The sequence below is a fragment of the Acinonyx jubatus genome, chromosome B3 (assembly GCF_027475565.1).
Source record: "Acinonyx jubatus isolate Ajub_Pintada_27869175 chromosome B3, VMU_Ajub_asm_v1.0, whole genome shotgun sequence".
Lineage (NCBI taxonomy): Eukaryota > Metazoa > Chordata > Mammalia > Carnivora > Felidae > Acinonyx > Acinonyx jubatus.
The window spans coordinates 17610860-17624018 of NC_069386.1; the positions used below are offsets into that span (position 1 = coordinate 17610860).

Below are 13159 nucleotides of genomic sequence, written 5' to 3' on the forward strand. Positions count from 1 at the left end.
TATCCACCCTAATTGTTCTGCAGTGATATTTCATTATATTTTTAAATTGCATTTTTCCAGTGAGTAAGAGTGTACATCTTTGCTTGTGTTATTTGCCATCCTTATATCTGCTTTGACATAGTGTCTATGTACATCTTTTCCCCATTGTTTTTTTGGATATTTGTGTTCTCATTGAGTTTTGAAAGTTCTTTATAGATTCTGGATACAAATCTTTTATCTTCTGTATACTTTGCAAATATTTTCTCCCAGTCCATGGCTTGTCTCTTCATTGTCTTAACGAGGCCTTTTAAAGAGTAGACATTTTTTTATTTTGATGTAGTCCATTGTATCAATGTGTCCCTTTGTGGATCTTGCTTTTGGTGTAACCCAGATCACAACGGTTTTCTCCTGGATTGTCTCCTGGAATTTTTAAGGTTTATGTTTACATTTTGGTCTGTGATTCATTTTGAATTAATTTTTGTATATGGTACAAGTATGGCTAAAGTTCCTTTTTTTTTTTTTTTTTTTGCATGTGGATATACAGTTATTCCCACACCATCTGTTAAAAGTACTTTCCTTTCTCCACTGTACCTTTGTTGAAAATTAGTTGTCCTTATATGTGTGGGTCTATTTTTAGAAACTCTCCTTGCTCCATTGATCTATTAGTCTGTTTGACAACAACACCATATTGTCTTGATTACCATAATTTTACTGTACGTCTTAAAATTAGGTAGTGTTAGTCCTCCAAATTTATCTTCCAAATTGTTAGATTATTCTAATTGTTCAGCATTTCTACATAAATTTTAGAACCAGAATTTCAACATATATTTAAAAAGAAAGCCTGCTGTGATTTTGATTGTATTAAATTATAGATCAATTTGAGGAGAATTAATATCTTAGCAGTTTTGAGCCTTTAAAACTATGATCACAATAAATATCTTCATTTCTCAGCAGTATTTTGTACTTTTCAGTGTACAGGTCATGGATATCTTTCGTCAAATTTATCCCTAAATATTTCATATTTTTCATTCTATCATATATGATATTTAAATCTTTTTCATTTCCAGTGATTATTGCTACCATATAGAGTACAAATAATTTTGTATATTGATCTTGTATCCTCCAAACTTGCTAAGCTCACTTCATAGTTCCAGTAGTTTTGTTGTTATCGTTGTTTTGTTTTTTGGTGGTTTTTTTTTTTTTTTTTTTGGTTTTTGTTGTTGTTGTTGTTTTGGTGTGTGTAGGTTCTTTTGGACTTTCTACATACACAGTAATGTCTTTGGGGAGGAAAGGCAGTTTTACTTCTTCCTTAAAAAGAATCTAGTTGCCCTTTATTTCTTTTTCTTGCTTTATTACACTGGCTGTAAGCTCTGTACAATGTTAAATAGAAGTAGAGAACAAATATGTTTGTCTTGCTGAACTTATTGGGAAAACAGTCTTTCACCAAGTATAATATTAATTGTTGTTTTGTCATAAATAGCTTTTATCAGATGAATAAACTCCCTTCTATTCCTAATTTGCTAAGAGGGTTTTTTTTTCTTTTCTCCCTGGAATGGGTGTTGAATTTTGTTAGACAATTTTTCTGTATCTATTGAAATGACTTTATGGTTATTTTTCTTTTAAGTTTTAGTATAGTGATTTACATTGATTTTCTCATATTAGTGCAATCTTAATTAGTAAGCTAAACCTCATTTGGTCATAGTAGCTTGATACATTGTTGAATTCACTTTGCTAAAATCTTGTCTAGACTTTTTCCAACTATGTTCAAGAGTGATGCTGGGTTTTGTTTTGTTTTGGTTTGTTTTGTTTTGTTTTTTTCTCTTGAAATGTGTTTGTCTGGTTTTTGTATCAGGATAATGCTGGCTTCATAGAATGAGTTGAGAAGTATTCCAACCTTTTAACTAAAATTCAACTTCTTTAAATATAGGGCTGTTCAACTTACCTATTTCTTGAGTGAGCTTTCTAATTTTTATCCTTCAAGGACTTTGTATTAGCATAAAGTTGCTTATTGCCTTTTTATTATCTGTAGAAGTTGGGCAATGTCTCCTTTCTCATTCCTGATATTGGTAATTTGTGTCTTCTCTCTGGTTAGTCTAGTTAGAAATTTTTCAATTTTATTAATCTTTTCGAAGTTCTAGCCTTTAATTGATTTTTCTTTATTATCATCCCATTCTCTATGTCATTGATTTTCTTGATGCTCTTTATTATTTCTTTTTTCTGTTAAGGTTTAATTTGCTCTTTTATTTCCAGTTTCTTGGGTGAGAGCTCTGTGTGTAACATGTTATTCCAGGCAGTAATTATAATTGTTATTATAATAACCTTTGCTGCCAGTTCTAACATCTGTCAGTTCTTGGTTGATTTCACTTACATGATTTTTCTCATTATAGGTCATGTTTTCTCACTTACTGGAAAGCCTGGTAATATTTTACTGGATGCCGGACAGTGTGAATTTTACCACATTGAGTGCTGGGTATTTTTGTATTCATACAACTATTCTTGGTATATGACACAACTAAGTTAATTGGAAACAGTTTTATCTTTTCAGATATGGCTTTTAGGATTTGTTAGATGGGAATGGAATAATGTTCCGTCTAGTGTTAGTTATTCTGCACTACTGAGATAAGACCCTTACATGCACTCTACCTAATGCATCATGAATTATGAGGTTCAAGTCTGATAAGAACAAACACTGTTTTCATCCCTGTATGAGCGGTGGGCACTGTTACCTTTAATATCTTCAGCTGGTTCTTTCTCCAGCCTCGGATAGTTTCCTCACATGCCTGGGCTGATCAGTACTCATCTGAATACTTATGGGGGCCTTCTGCAGATCTCCAGAACTCCCTCTTTGTGCATCTCTCTCCTCTGAGGTTCTCTGTCCTGCAAACTCTAGCTGCTTTGGACTCCCTGAACTCTTCGTTCCTTGTCCTCAATTTAAGGTGCCTGCCATCCTGTGACTGATTTCCTCTTCCCTGATTAAACTGTTCTCTTCAGTCGGGTCTGTGCTCAAGTGTCACCTCCTCAGAAAGGCTTATTTTGATTAATACAGCTCTCACTCCCCTCTCGCTCTGTTTTATTATAGATTTACCTTTTCACTGTCTGTCTCTGCTCACGATAGTAAGGCCCACTTCTGATCTTACATGTGTACCTAACTGGATTTCATACTCATATGTATCAAATATCCACAAAAATGTTCATAATAGCCCATCATTGGAAACAGTCCAAATGTTTATCATTACTACACAGCAGTGAAAATGAATAAGCTATAGTTCATGTGACAACACGGATGAATCCCAGAAATAGAATGTTGACAAATGGAGCCAGACACAGAAGGTGTCTGTTCAAATAGGCAAAACCAAACAATAATGTTCGAATTTGAAATACCGGTTCCATTTAGGATATGGGTTTTTCCCAGTCAGGGGTTCCCAGAGTGGCCTTCTGAGGTTCTTTCCTTGAGCCGGATGGAGAAATTGGTTGAGTGAAATCAGTTGAGTCCCATATTGTCTCCTCTGTAAAATCTTCCCTAATTCCCTGAACAGGTGGTCATTCTGTCTTCTCTGAACAAACATTAGAACAATTACACTGTAATTTTTACATTTTCCAAGGGAAGGAATCATCTTGGTTTGGTTTGGTTGGTTTGGTTTTTGTTGTTTTGAGTATCTTTGGTGTAGAACCGATGCTCTGGAGACGTTTTCTGGTGGGAGGAATGAGCAAGTGCCGGAACTTCAAACATATGAGCCACGGGCTTCTGCAGCCCATGCCTGTGCCTTCCCATTGCCTGTTTCTAGTTGAGGACAGAGATACTATCTCCTGTTGTATCTGGAGAGCCAAGATTTGTTGGTACCTGTTTGTCATTAGTCTTGACAATGAAAAGTCTTGAGACTTAGGTAACCTGGAGGTCAGATAAGGTCAGACTCCTTAGATTTGGCAACCTGGCAACCACAGGAACAAAGCCACCTCTGCCTTCTGGTGGCTACAGGGATAAGGCATAACTTCGTGTATTCACAAGGCTTCGCTGTGAATATTTTCCCCACAAATTTATGAAAGGATCCATCAGAAATCAATTTGCTTTGTAGGGTTTCTTCTCCCACACAAAAATGCTGTGAAACCAAAATACGATAACTCAACAGAGTACTCTTTTTTCCTTTTAATTTTGAAAATTTCAATGAACATGCACTTGGAAAGGGTAATCAAATGAGGATAAATGGAGCTTCCAGAGAAAATTGTGGCGGTCTTGGGAAGGGAAGTTCCTTCAAAGTTTGTCCTTGCTGGAAGTAACTGGCCCTCAGCAGTGCTATAGCCGAGTTCCAACTGATGAGTTTACATTTCTGTGCCAGGCTTTATTAAGGAACCCAGGATAGCATCTGTTCACTTTGAAAAGAATTCTGGCAATTCAGCAGCGTCTTAAGATTTTAAATGTATATTTTGATTAACACATTTTTATTGGCATATATATTCCTTTCCTTTTTTGCTAATACTACTGTGAATGTGTCTTTCTGCAGCTGTGGTGCTCCCATTCAAGTTTCTGAGGTGAAGCTGCTTTCCTTTTCATCGGGGCAACTAACCGTCTTCCTCCCTGCTGAGGTGAAGGCCATAGGGACAGAGAATGATCGCGTCCTGCCTCTGCAAGAGCTGGCCATGAGGAGTCTACATCACACATACCATACTTTCCTTAAAGGTACACGGGGCTTTTCTCTTTTTCTGCCTCTTACTCAGTGAACTTGGAAATTATGTTTTATGCTGCCAGAGTACTTTGGTGTCCATTTTTTTTTTTATGGGTGGATCCAAATTTACTGTTTTAACCAGTTTTAAATGCCCAGTACAGTGACATGAAATACATTCACATTGTTGTGCAATGGGACTTTTTTTTAATTAAAAAAAAGTTGTAAGTTTATCAATGGTGATCCCTTCAGTACCCCCTACTGACACAGGAGCATTTGCTAAAATATGGTCTTCAGTCATAAAGGACAGAGGTTAAAAGTTAAACTATGAGGTTTAGGGGCACCTGGGTGGCTCAGTTGGTTAAGCGGCCGACTTCGGCTCAGGTCATGATCTCACGGTTTGTGAGTTCGAGCCCTGTGTCGCACTCTGTGCTGACAGCGCGGAGCCTGGGGCCTGCTTCAGATTCTGTGTCTCCCTTTCTCTCTGCCCCTTCCCCAGCTCACACTCTGTCTCTCTCTCTCTCTCAAAAATAAATAAAGATTAAAGAAAATTTAATGTAAACCATGTGGTTTAAATGAAGGAAATTGGTGTTTGGGAACATGTATCTGGTGGAAGTGAAAAGCCTGGCAGAGACACTTTTCTTTTGTGGGGAAAAAAAAAAAATGAAAGGTCTTATCCTCAAAGCAAAGTTGGGTACCTTCCAGCAGAGTGGGTTTTTGCCATGCAGTCTGCTTACATCTGAGAAATTATACACCTGAAGGGGAGGAAATATCAGGAACCTTTGGCACTACCACCACAGCATGTTAACTCTTGGTTTGGAAAGGATTTGGCGGTACATAGATTTCAGAGGTGTTGTGATGTGGGTCTCGGAGACGCTTTGAAAAAGCTGTAGGCTATGTTAAATAAGCTACATTTCAAGTTTTTTAAACTGCTAAATGTTTTGTCTTTGCCTCAAAAAAAAAAATCCATACGAAAGCACCTAACATCAGTCAGCCTTCTAGAAATGTCTAATACAAAGTTGAGTTGGTTTTTAATACTAGACAGAAAACTGATAATTATTCACCTATGGGTAAGTTCCATTTTTATAAATGGTTATTGGTAAGTCCAGATAGATCTAAAGGATGATAAGATCATTTGTATTTCCTTCCCAAAGACGAGTCTGTAATTTTTAGGTTTTGCCTCATTGTGACCACTTCTCTTTCTTCTGGATGTTTGCCATCGGTGGGAATCAGTGTGCACTTGTGCTCAAGATTGTCTGGGCCACTGGGATGTTTTGCTTTCAACGTTGCTTTTGTATCGCTCAGGCTCAGCCGAGAAGGAGGCCCCCTCTTTATTAATGACAGCTTTATTAATGAAACAGGGAAAAGCTTGGTTTCATTATTTTTCTTTCTTTGATTTGCTTCCCGCTTTCATTCCTTTCAGTAAATACAATTTAGCTTGAGTAGTGCTAAATGCCCAGTCGATTTTGGGAAGAACTTAATGGAAGTCAGTGTTAGTCTTTGGTGCCAGCCCTTTTTTCTTCTTGGTCTCTCACAGAACGTTTTGTAAACCCTCTCTGGGTAAATTAATGCCTTTTTTTTATCTTTGTTCTTAAAGAATATTTGGTGTTATTCTTTCCTTGCCTCTGCCTCAGGCCAGCTTTTGTTTGCTCTTAAAAGAGCAAATTTAGGCTTCCTCTTAGTATCAAAAAAAGTTAAAAAAATCTTTCGTTTCCAAATAATGCAGTGCCTATCAGATAACAGTTATTTTCAACACGCAATACTTTTTAACTAACCGAGTGGGCTGAGTAACAAAGAAACGTATTTCAAGCCCCGTGTAAGGAAATCTGATTTTTTTGTATTCATGCCTGATTTTCTCTTGTGTTCCAGATTTGAACTTTCTGTCTCCGATCTCATTACCCAGAAGTCTCCTGGAGCTGCTGCACTGCCCCCTGGGACACTGTCACCGGTGTAGTGAGCCCATGTTTACAATTGTCTACCCCAAGCTCTTCCCCTTGAGAGAGACGCCGATGGCAGGCCTGCACCAGGGGTAATCATGCCTAAGTGGGCACCAGGGCTTACACCTGGGAGAGGGGTGGAGGCCATGCAGGGAAGTATTGTTAAGTCAGCAGCTCTCAAGGTGCCCAGAGTGCTTCCTGAGATACAGCTGAAGGAAACAAAAGCACATTCTCAGCATCACAAGAAAACTGGACTTCCCTCTATTACTTTTTTGGCCGTGTACAGAAGAGTTTTATTGCATATGTTCTTTAGAGTAGCTCATTCTTTGCCAGGAGCCTTTTCCTGCTATTCCGCTATTCACAATAGTCTTTAGGCAATAAGGAATGTCAGAACAAAATATTTGTTATATAATGGGACCAGCCCAGCCCTTCTATTTAATTGGCGTTGCTAACTGAAAGTACATGGCTGAACATTGTGTGTGTGCGTGTGTGTGTGTATGTGTTTCTGTTTTGAATTTCTAACACTTCCAAATGCCATTCTCTTGCCACTCTCTATTTATTGGCGCAGTGCCTTGAATTTGCTAAGAATGTTCACCAAGCAAAAACCCCTAAACTGGTGGTTTAAAAAAAGAAAACCAGACAATTAAAATTAGGACATCAAATGAAAAATCCCCCATTAACACAACCTTAGCATATAGATATTCTAAATTTAGGATTTTCTAAATTCACGTTTTTCAAAGTTAAAAAAAAAGAGAAAGTACTAGAACGCCTCATTTATCCATCCAGTGGTATTTTGGGTTAGTAAGTTTTTCAGAGAACTTGTTACCCCCTATTGAGTGCCAAGAAGCATTTACTTTGTAAGCATTTCTGTAGAAAGAGAGCGAGCCTGGGCGGGGTGCTGAAACTCTCTGAGCCTCAGACTGGGGAGAGAACATCGTGCTGGGTGGGGCTGTCATGAGGATGAGCAGATGATGAAGGTAAAGGCTCTTCAACAAGTGGTGGTTACCTTTACCAGCGGTGTACCCACTCCCTCGCACAACTGCACTTCTCTTTCTCTTACCCCAAATAATCCTGTTTTGTTATACTTCCGGTTCCTGTTTCCACTTTCTGTATTTTTAACGTTTTTTGCTTCGTTGTGCCTGCCCACAAGAAGCCTTCCTCCAAACCTTTCTAAATTTGCTACTTCCAATCCGAAGTGATCACATCACCAAATTTAGTGGGATTCCGTTTAGATTGGAGTTAAAAGGACTGAGTCAGAGTCTGCGTGTATTACTTCCTACACGAATAAAATTAACAAATGAAATAGACACAGTGGAGGAGAGCCATAGTTGCACAGGGGCAGGTGCCCGGGCCCTGACTCCAGCTCCTCCGCCCAGAGACCTTGAGCAGAGGACGTAAAATCTCTAAGCTTCAATTTTTCATTAATAAGATGAGCATAATATTAATATCTATTTAATAAGGTCATTGTGAGGATAAATGAGATCATTCATGGAAAGAGCCCAGGCATGTAATAAATACTAAGTAAATGGTAACTATTTTAATCTATTTTTTTTAGCGCAGAGACTTTTAAAAATTTCTCGTATGTGTGTGTTTCTAGCAAATGCTTTTCATGTTAGTAAGATATCATCATAGGATAGTCTTAACGAATTCATTAAACTATCGTAAAACCCTTATGCATAGTACAGTGTTTTGTTGTTTTTTTTTTATAGAAGACATTTTCTTATTGAAAATATGAAAATGAAAACAATTCTGTATGGTCAGGATACCCTGTCAGTAGCTGATAAAATTCTGAATACCTTTTTCAAAAAGATAAACTTTCTTTTTATCATGGCAATTAATTTGTGAAAGTAAATTAGATCCTTCAAAAGGAGACATTTTTTGTGTGTGTTATCTTTATATGAGATTTGGGGAATTTATTCAGCATTTGAATGTTTTATTGACTGTTACTTATTTCTCTGCTACAACCTAGAATGTCAGTGTGAATAATCTTATATTGTTTCGGGACATAAAATATAATAGTATTAGTTTCATAAAATGAATATATCCAGTACATAGGACTTAAGCAGTGCCCGTTTGTTGAGCAAAGCCAGAAGTGCCTGTGTTTATAGCAAAGATGAAATGCCAAGACATAAACATGGCTTTCTGTGGTAAGTTAATGCTAGGGTTGAAATTGAGAGTTTGTGGCTTTCATTCGGTCCACCAGACTTTGCTCCTTCCCATGTTGCTATGGAGATTGTATTAAAAGCATTGACTTCAGTTTCTATCATAGTCTTTAAAGTACTTTCTTTTGTAACTGAAAACCAACTACTTGAATCTCAGTAGCTTACTGCTGAAAATAAAATCAATATTTTTAATATCATAAACTAACTCTACAAGGTCTTGATAATATTATTTTTAAGTTTTATAATATATTCAGTTCAGTTGGCCTTGCTTGTTGTAAATAATACATTGTATCAGCCAATACCTAAATCATTGTGGACATCTGGCATCATTTTAAAAGAACATATTGGATATTCTTCTAAAATACCAAGTCTCATACAAGTGTTAGTTTCAACCTAAATTTAATACAGAGTGAAGCAAAAAGAAATTATAGTATTTTTAATAAACAATAGATTCCCAAACCTTCAAATGTCAATAAAACAGAAGAACGGCTAGCATATTCATGATTTTGAATCCTTATAGCACATTTGCTTTCCTAAAACTTACTGTTCACTTACTAAAATGGAGAACATCAGCATAGAGGGTTATTTATTATTATAACAACGTGTCTGGCTTTTCCCCATGCATGCGTGATTTATACAAGTTCTGTATTTTCCAATAGGAAATCAGGTCACCCAAGGTTTTTCAGGGCTATATATTAATTTGCTAGGAATGCCACAACATTTAAAATGCCACAAAACCGGGTGACTTAAATAAAAGGATATCCATTGTCTCACAGCTCTGAAGGCTAGAAGTCTGAAATCGGCATGTTGGCGGGGTAGTTCCTTGTGACGGCTGTGAGGGAAGGGTCTGTTCCAGGCATCTCTCCTTGGCTTGGAGATAGAAGCCTGTCTTCTCCCTGTGTCTTTACATCATCTTCTCTCTATGTCTGTCTCGCTCTGTGTCTAAACTTCCCCTTTTTGTAAGGACCCCAGTGATATTGCATTAGGGCCCACTCTGGTGGGCTTTAATCCTCCCTTAACTAATTGTACCTGAAGTGATCCTGTTTCCAAATAATGTCACTGCATTACTCTGCTCAGGCTGCCATAACAAAATACCATAACTCACTGACTTGAACAACAGAAATTTATTTCCTCACAGTTCTTAGACTGGAAGTCTGAAATCAGGGTGCACATGGTCAGGTTGTAGGGGAGAGTTTTTTTCTTGGTTTGCAGATGGCCACTTTTTTGCTGCCTCACATGGCAGAGAGCTTGTGAGCACATGCACACAGGCTCTCTGGTGTCTCTTCTTTTTATAAGGGTGCTAATCCCGTTATGAGTGCCCCATCCTCATGACCTCATCTAAACCTACTATCTCCAGAAGGGCCTAACTGCAAATACCCATCACATTAGAGGTCAGGGCTTCATCACATGAATGTGGGAGGACATACTTCAACCCATAACAATCTGTTCCAAAAATTCATGTTCTTCTCACATGCAAAATAAATTCACCCTATCCCAACACCCCCCAAATCCTAACCCATTCCAACATCAACTTGTAAGTTAAAAAAATCTCATCTTTTTTTTTTTTAAATGTTTTATTTATTTTTGAGAGAGAGAGAGAGAGAGAGAGAAGTGGGGGAAGGGCAGAGAGAGGGAGATAGAGAATTCCAAGTAGGCTCCAAGCTGTCAGTGGCTCGATTCCACAAACCGTGAGATCATGACCTGAGCCGAAGTTGGACACTTACTTGATTGTTCAGACGCCCCAGTTCAAAATCTCCTTTTAAATATCTAAATCAGGTAAAGGTAAAACTTGGGTATAATTCTTCCCGGGGCAGGACTCCTCTCCAGTTATAAACCATATAAAAACCATATAAAAATATGTTTAATTATTAAAACATTAGTAGACCAGGGGCGCCTGGGTGGCTCAGTTGGTTGGGCATACGACTTCAGCTCAGGTCATGATCTTACAGTCTGTGAGTTTGAGCCCCGCATTGGGCTCTGTGCTGACAGCTTGGAGCCTGGAGCCTGGAGCCTTCTCTGAATTCTGTGTCTCCCTCTTTCACTGCCCCTCCCCGCTCTCACTGTGTGTGTGTGTCCTCTCTCAAAAATAAAAACATAAAAGAAATTTAAAAAAAGTTGTTAGACCAGTTATTTATTTTTATTTTGATGGGGGACAAAGTGTGTCTATTCAATTCATACATGATCATAGAAGCAAAATTAGAAAACACAATTCTGGGGGCACTTGGGTGGCTCAGTCGGTTAAGCGTCCGACTTCGGCTCAGGTCATGATCTCGCGGTCCGTGAGTTTGAGCCCTGCGTCGGGCTCTGTGCTGACAGCTCGAGCCTGGAGCCTGTTTCGAATTCTGTGTCTCCCTCTCTCTCTGACCCTCCCCCGTTCATGCTCTGTCTCTCTCTGTTTCAAAAATAAATAAACGTTAAAAAAATTTTTTTAAAGAAAATACAATTCTGCAAAAGGAAACTATCTCAAACAGAAGAACTTCAACCAGAAATGACCATTGGTAATAGGTTAAAATAGAATCTCTCTAAATTGACTTTTTTTTAAGTTTATTTATTTATTTTTGTGAGAGAGGGACAGAGAGAACATGTTCACACAAGCAGGGGAGAGACAGAGAGAAAGGAAGAAAGAGAGAATCCCAAGAAGGTTCTGTGTTGTCAGCACAGAGCCCAAGGCAGGGTTCGATCCCACAAACTGTGACATCATGACCTGAGCCAAAATCAAGAGTCAGATGCTTAACTGACTGAGTCACCTGGGCACCCCTCTCTAAATTGACTTCTCAACCAAGGATCCATTGAATCAGATTATTGGTGCTCTTTATATCCTTTTTTTAAAAATTGTGTTAAGAACATTTAAACATGAGATCTACCTTCTTAACAAATTTTCAAGTGCATAGTACAATAGTATTAACTACAGGCACCACATTCAGCAGCAGCACTCTAGAACTTGTTCAGTTTGCATAACTGAAGCTGACAACAACTCCCATTTCTTCCTCCCCTTCTCCAGCTTCTGGCAACCACCATTCTACTCTCTGCTTCTATGAGTTTACTTTTTTCAATACCTCGTGTAAGTGAAATCCTGTCCTCCTGGGGCTGGCTTATTTCACTTAGCATAATGTCTTCCAGGTCTGTTTGTGTCATTGCATATGCCAGGACATCCTTCTTTTTTTTAGTCTAAGTGATATTCCATCCTTATGGGATGCCTGGGTGGCACAGTCAGTTGAGCATCCGACTCTTGATCTCGTGGTTCATGGGATCAAGCCCCACGTCGGGCTCTGCGCTGACAGCACAGAACCTGCTTGTGATTCTCTCTCCCTCTCTCTCTCTCTGCCCTTCCCCGCTTGTGAATTCTCTCTCTCAAAATAAATAAATAAAATATTGAAAATAAATTATTTTAAAAAATATTCATCCCATATTTCTACCAGATTGTCTTTATCTGTTCACCCATCAGCGGACATTAAGGTTGTTTTCATATCTAGGATATTGTGAATAATGCCGTCATGAACATGGAGTGCAGGTATTTCCTTGAGACTCTGATTTCTTTTGGTTACATACTCAGAGTGGGATTTCTGGATCATATGACGGTTATATTTTAATTTTTTTGAGGAGCTGCTGTACTATTTTCCATAACAGCTGCAGCATTTTACATTCCCACCAAAAGTATACAAGGATTCCCATTTCTCTGTATCTTTGCCAACACATTATTTTTTGTTTGGTTGTTTCATTTGTTGTTTTTACAATAGCGATCCTAATAGGTATGAGGTGATGCCTCACTGTGGTTTGATGTGTATTTCCTTGATGATTAATAATGTTGAGAACCTTTTCATGGGCCTGTTGGCCACTTATGTCTTTGGAGAGATGTCTATGTAAATCCTTTGCCCATTTCTAAATCAGATTATTTGTTTATTGCTATTGAGTTATAGGAATTCCTTATATATTTTGGATATTAACCCATCATCAAGTAGTGGGATTCTCAAATATTTTTTTCCCATTTTATAAGTTGCTTTTTCCTTTTGTTTCCTTCTGCTTTGCGGAAGCTTTTTAGTTTGAAGTAGTCCTGCTCACCTGTTTTTGCTTTTGTTGCTGTGCTACTCATGTCATGTTCAAGAATTCATTGTAGGGGTGCCTGGGTGGCTCAGTCAGTTTAGCCAACTCTTGGTTTCAGCTCAGGTCATGATCTCGTGATTTTGTGAGTTTGAGCCTCACGTTGGGCTCTGTGCTGACAGCACAGAGCCTGCTTGGGATTTTCTCTCTCCCTCCTGCTCTGCCCCTTCCCCATTCATGCTGTCTCTGTGTCTCTCAAAAATAAATGAACTAAAAAAAAAAAAAAAAAAAAAAAAAGAATTCATTGTCAAGACCAATGTTAATTAAGAAGCTTTCTCCCAATGTTTCCTTCTAGTTTTATAGTCTCAGGTCTTACATATAAGTC

At 38.2% G+C, this 13159-nt stretch overlaps 1 protein-coding gene across 4 annotated transcripts in view; it reads left to right on the plus strand.

Moving 5' to 3' along the window:
* The window catches only part of LRRC28 (leucine rich repeat containing 28), a 181207-nt gene that overhangs the window by 153350 nt on the left and 14698 nt on the right, over positions 1–13159 (plus strand). For all 4 annotated transcript variants that reach the window (XM_053223621.1, XM_027067956.2, XM_027067959.2 and 1 more), the window contains 2 exons: positions 4479–4654; positions 6507–6666. In XM_053223621.1, coding sequence (XP_053079596.1) covers positions 4479–4654; positions 6507–6666 — 336 coding nt within the window. The remainder of the gene's footprint in view (positions 1–4478; positions 4655–6506; positions 6667–13159) is intronic.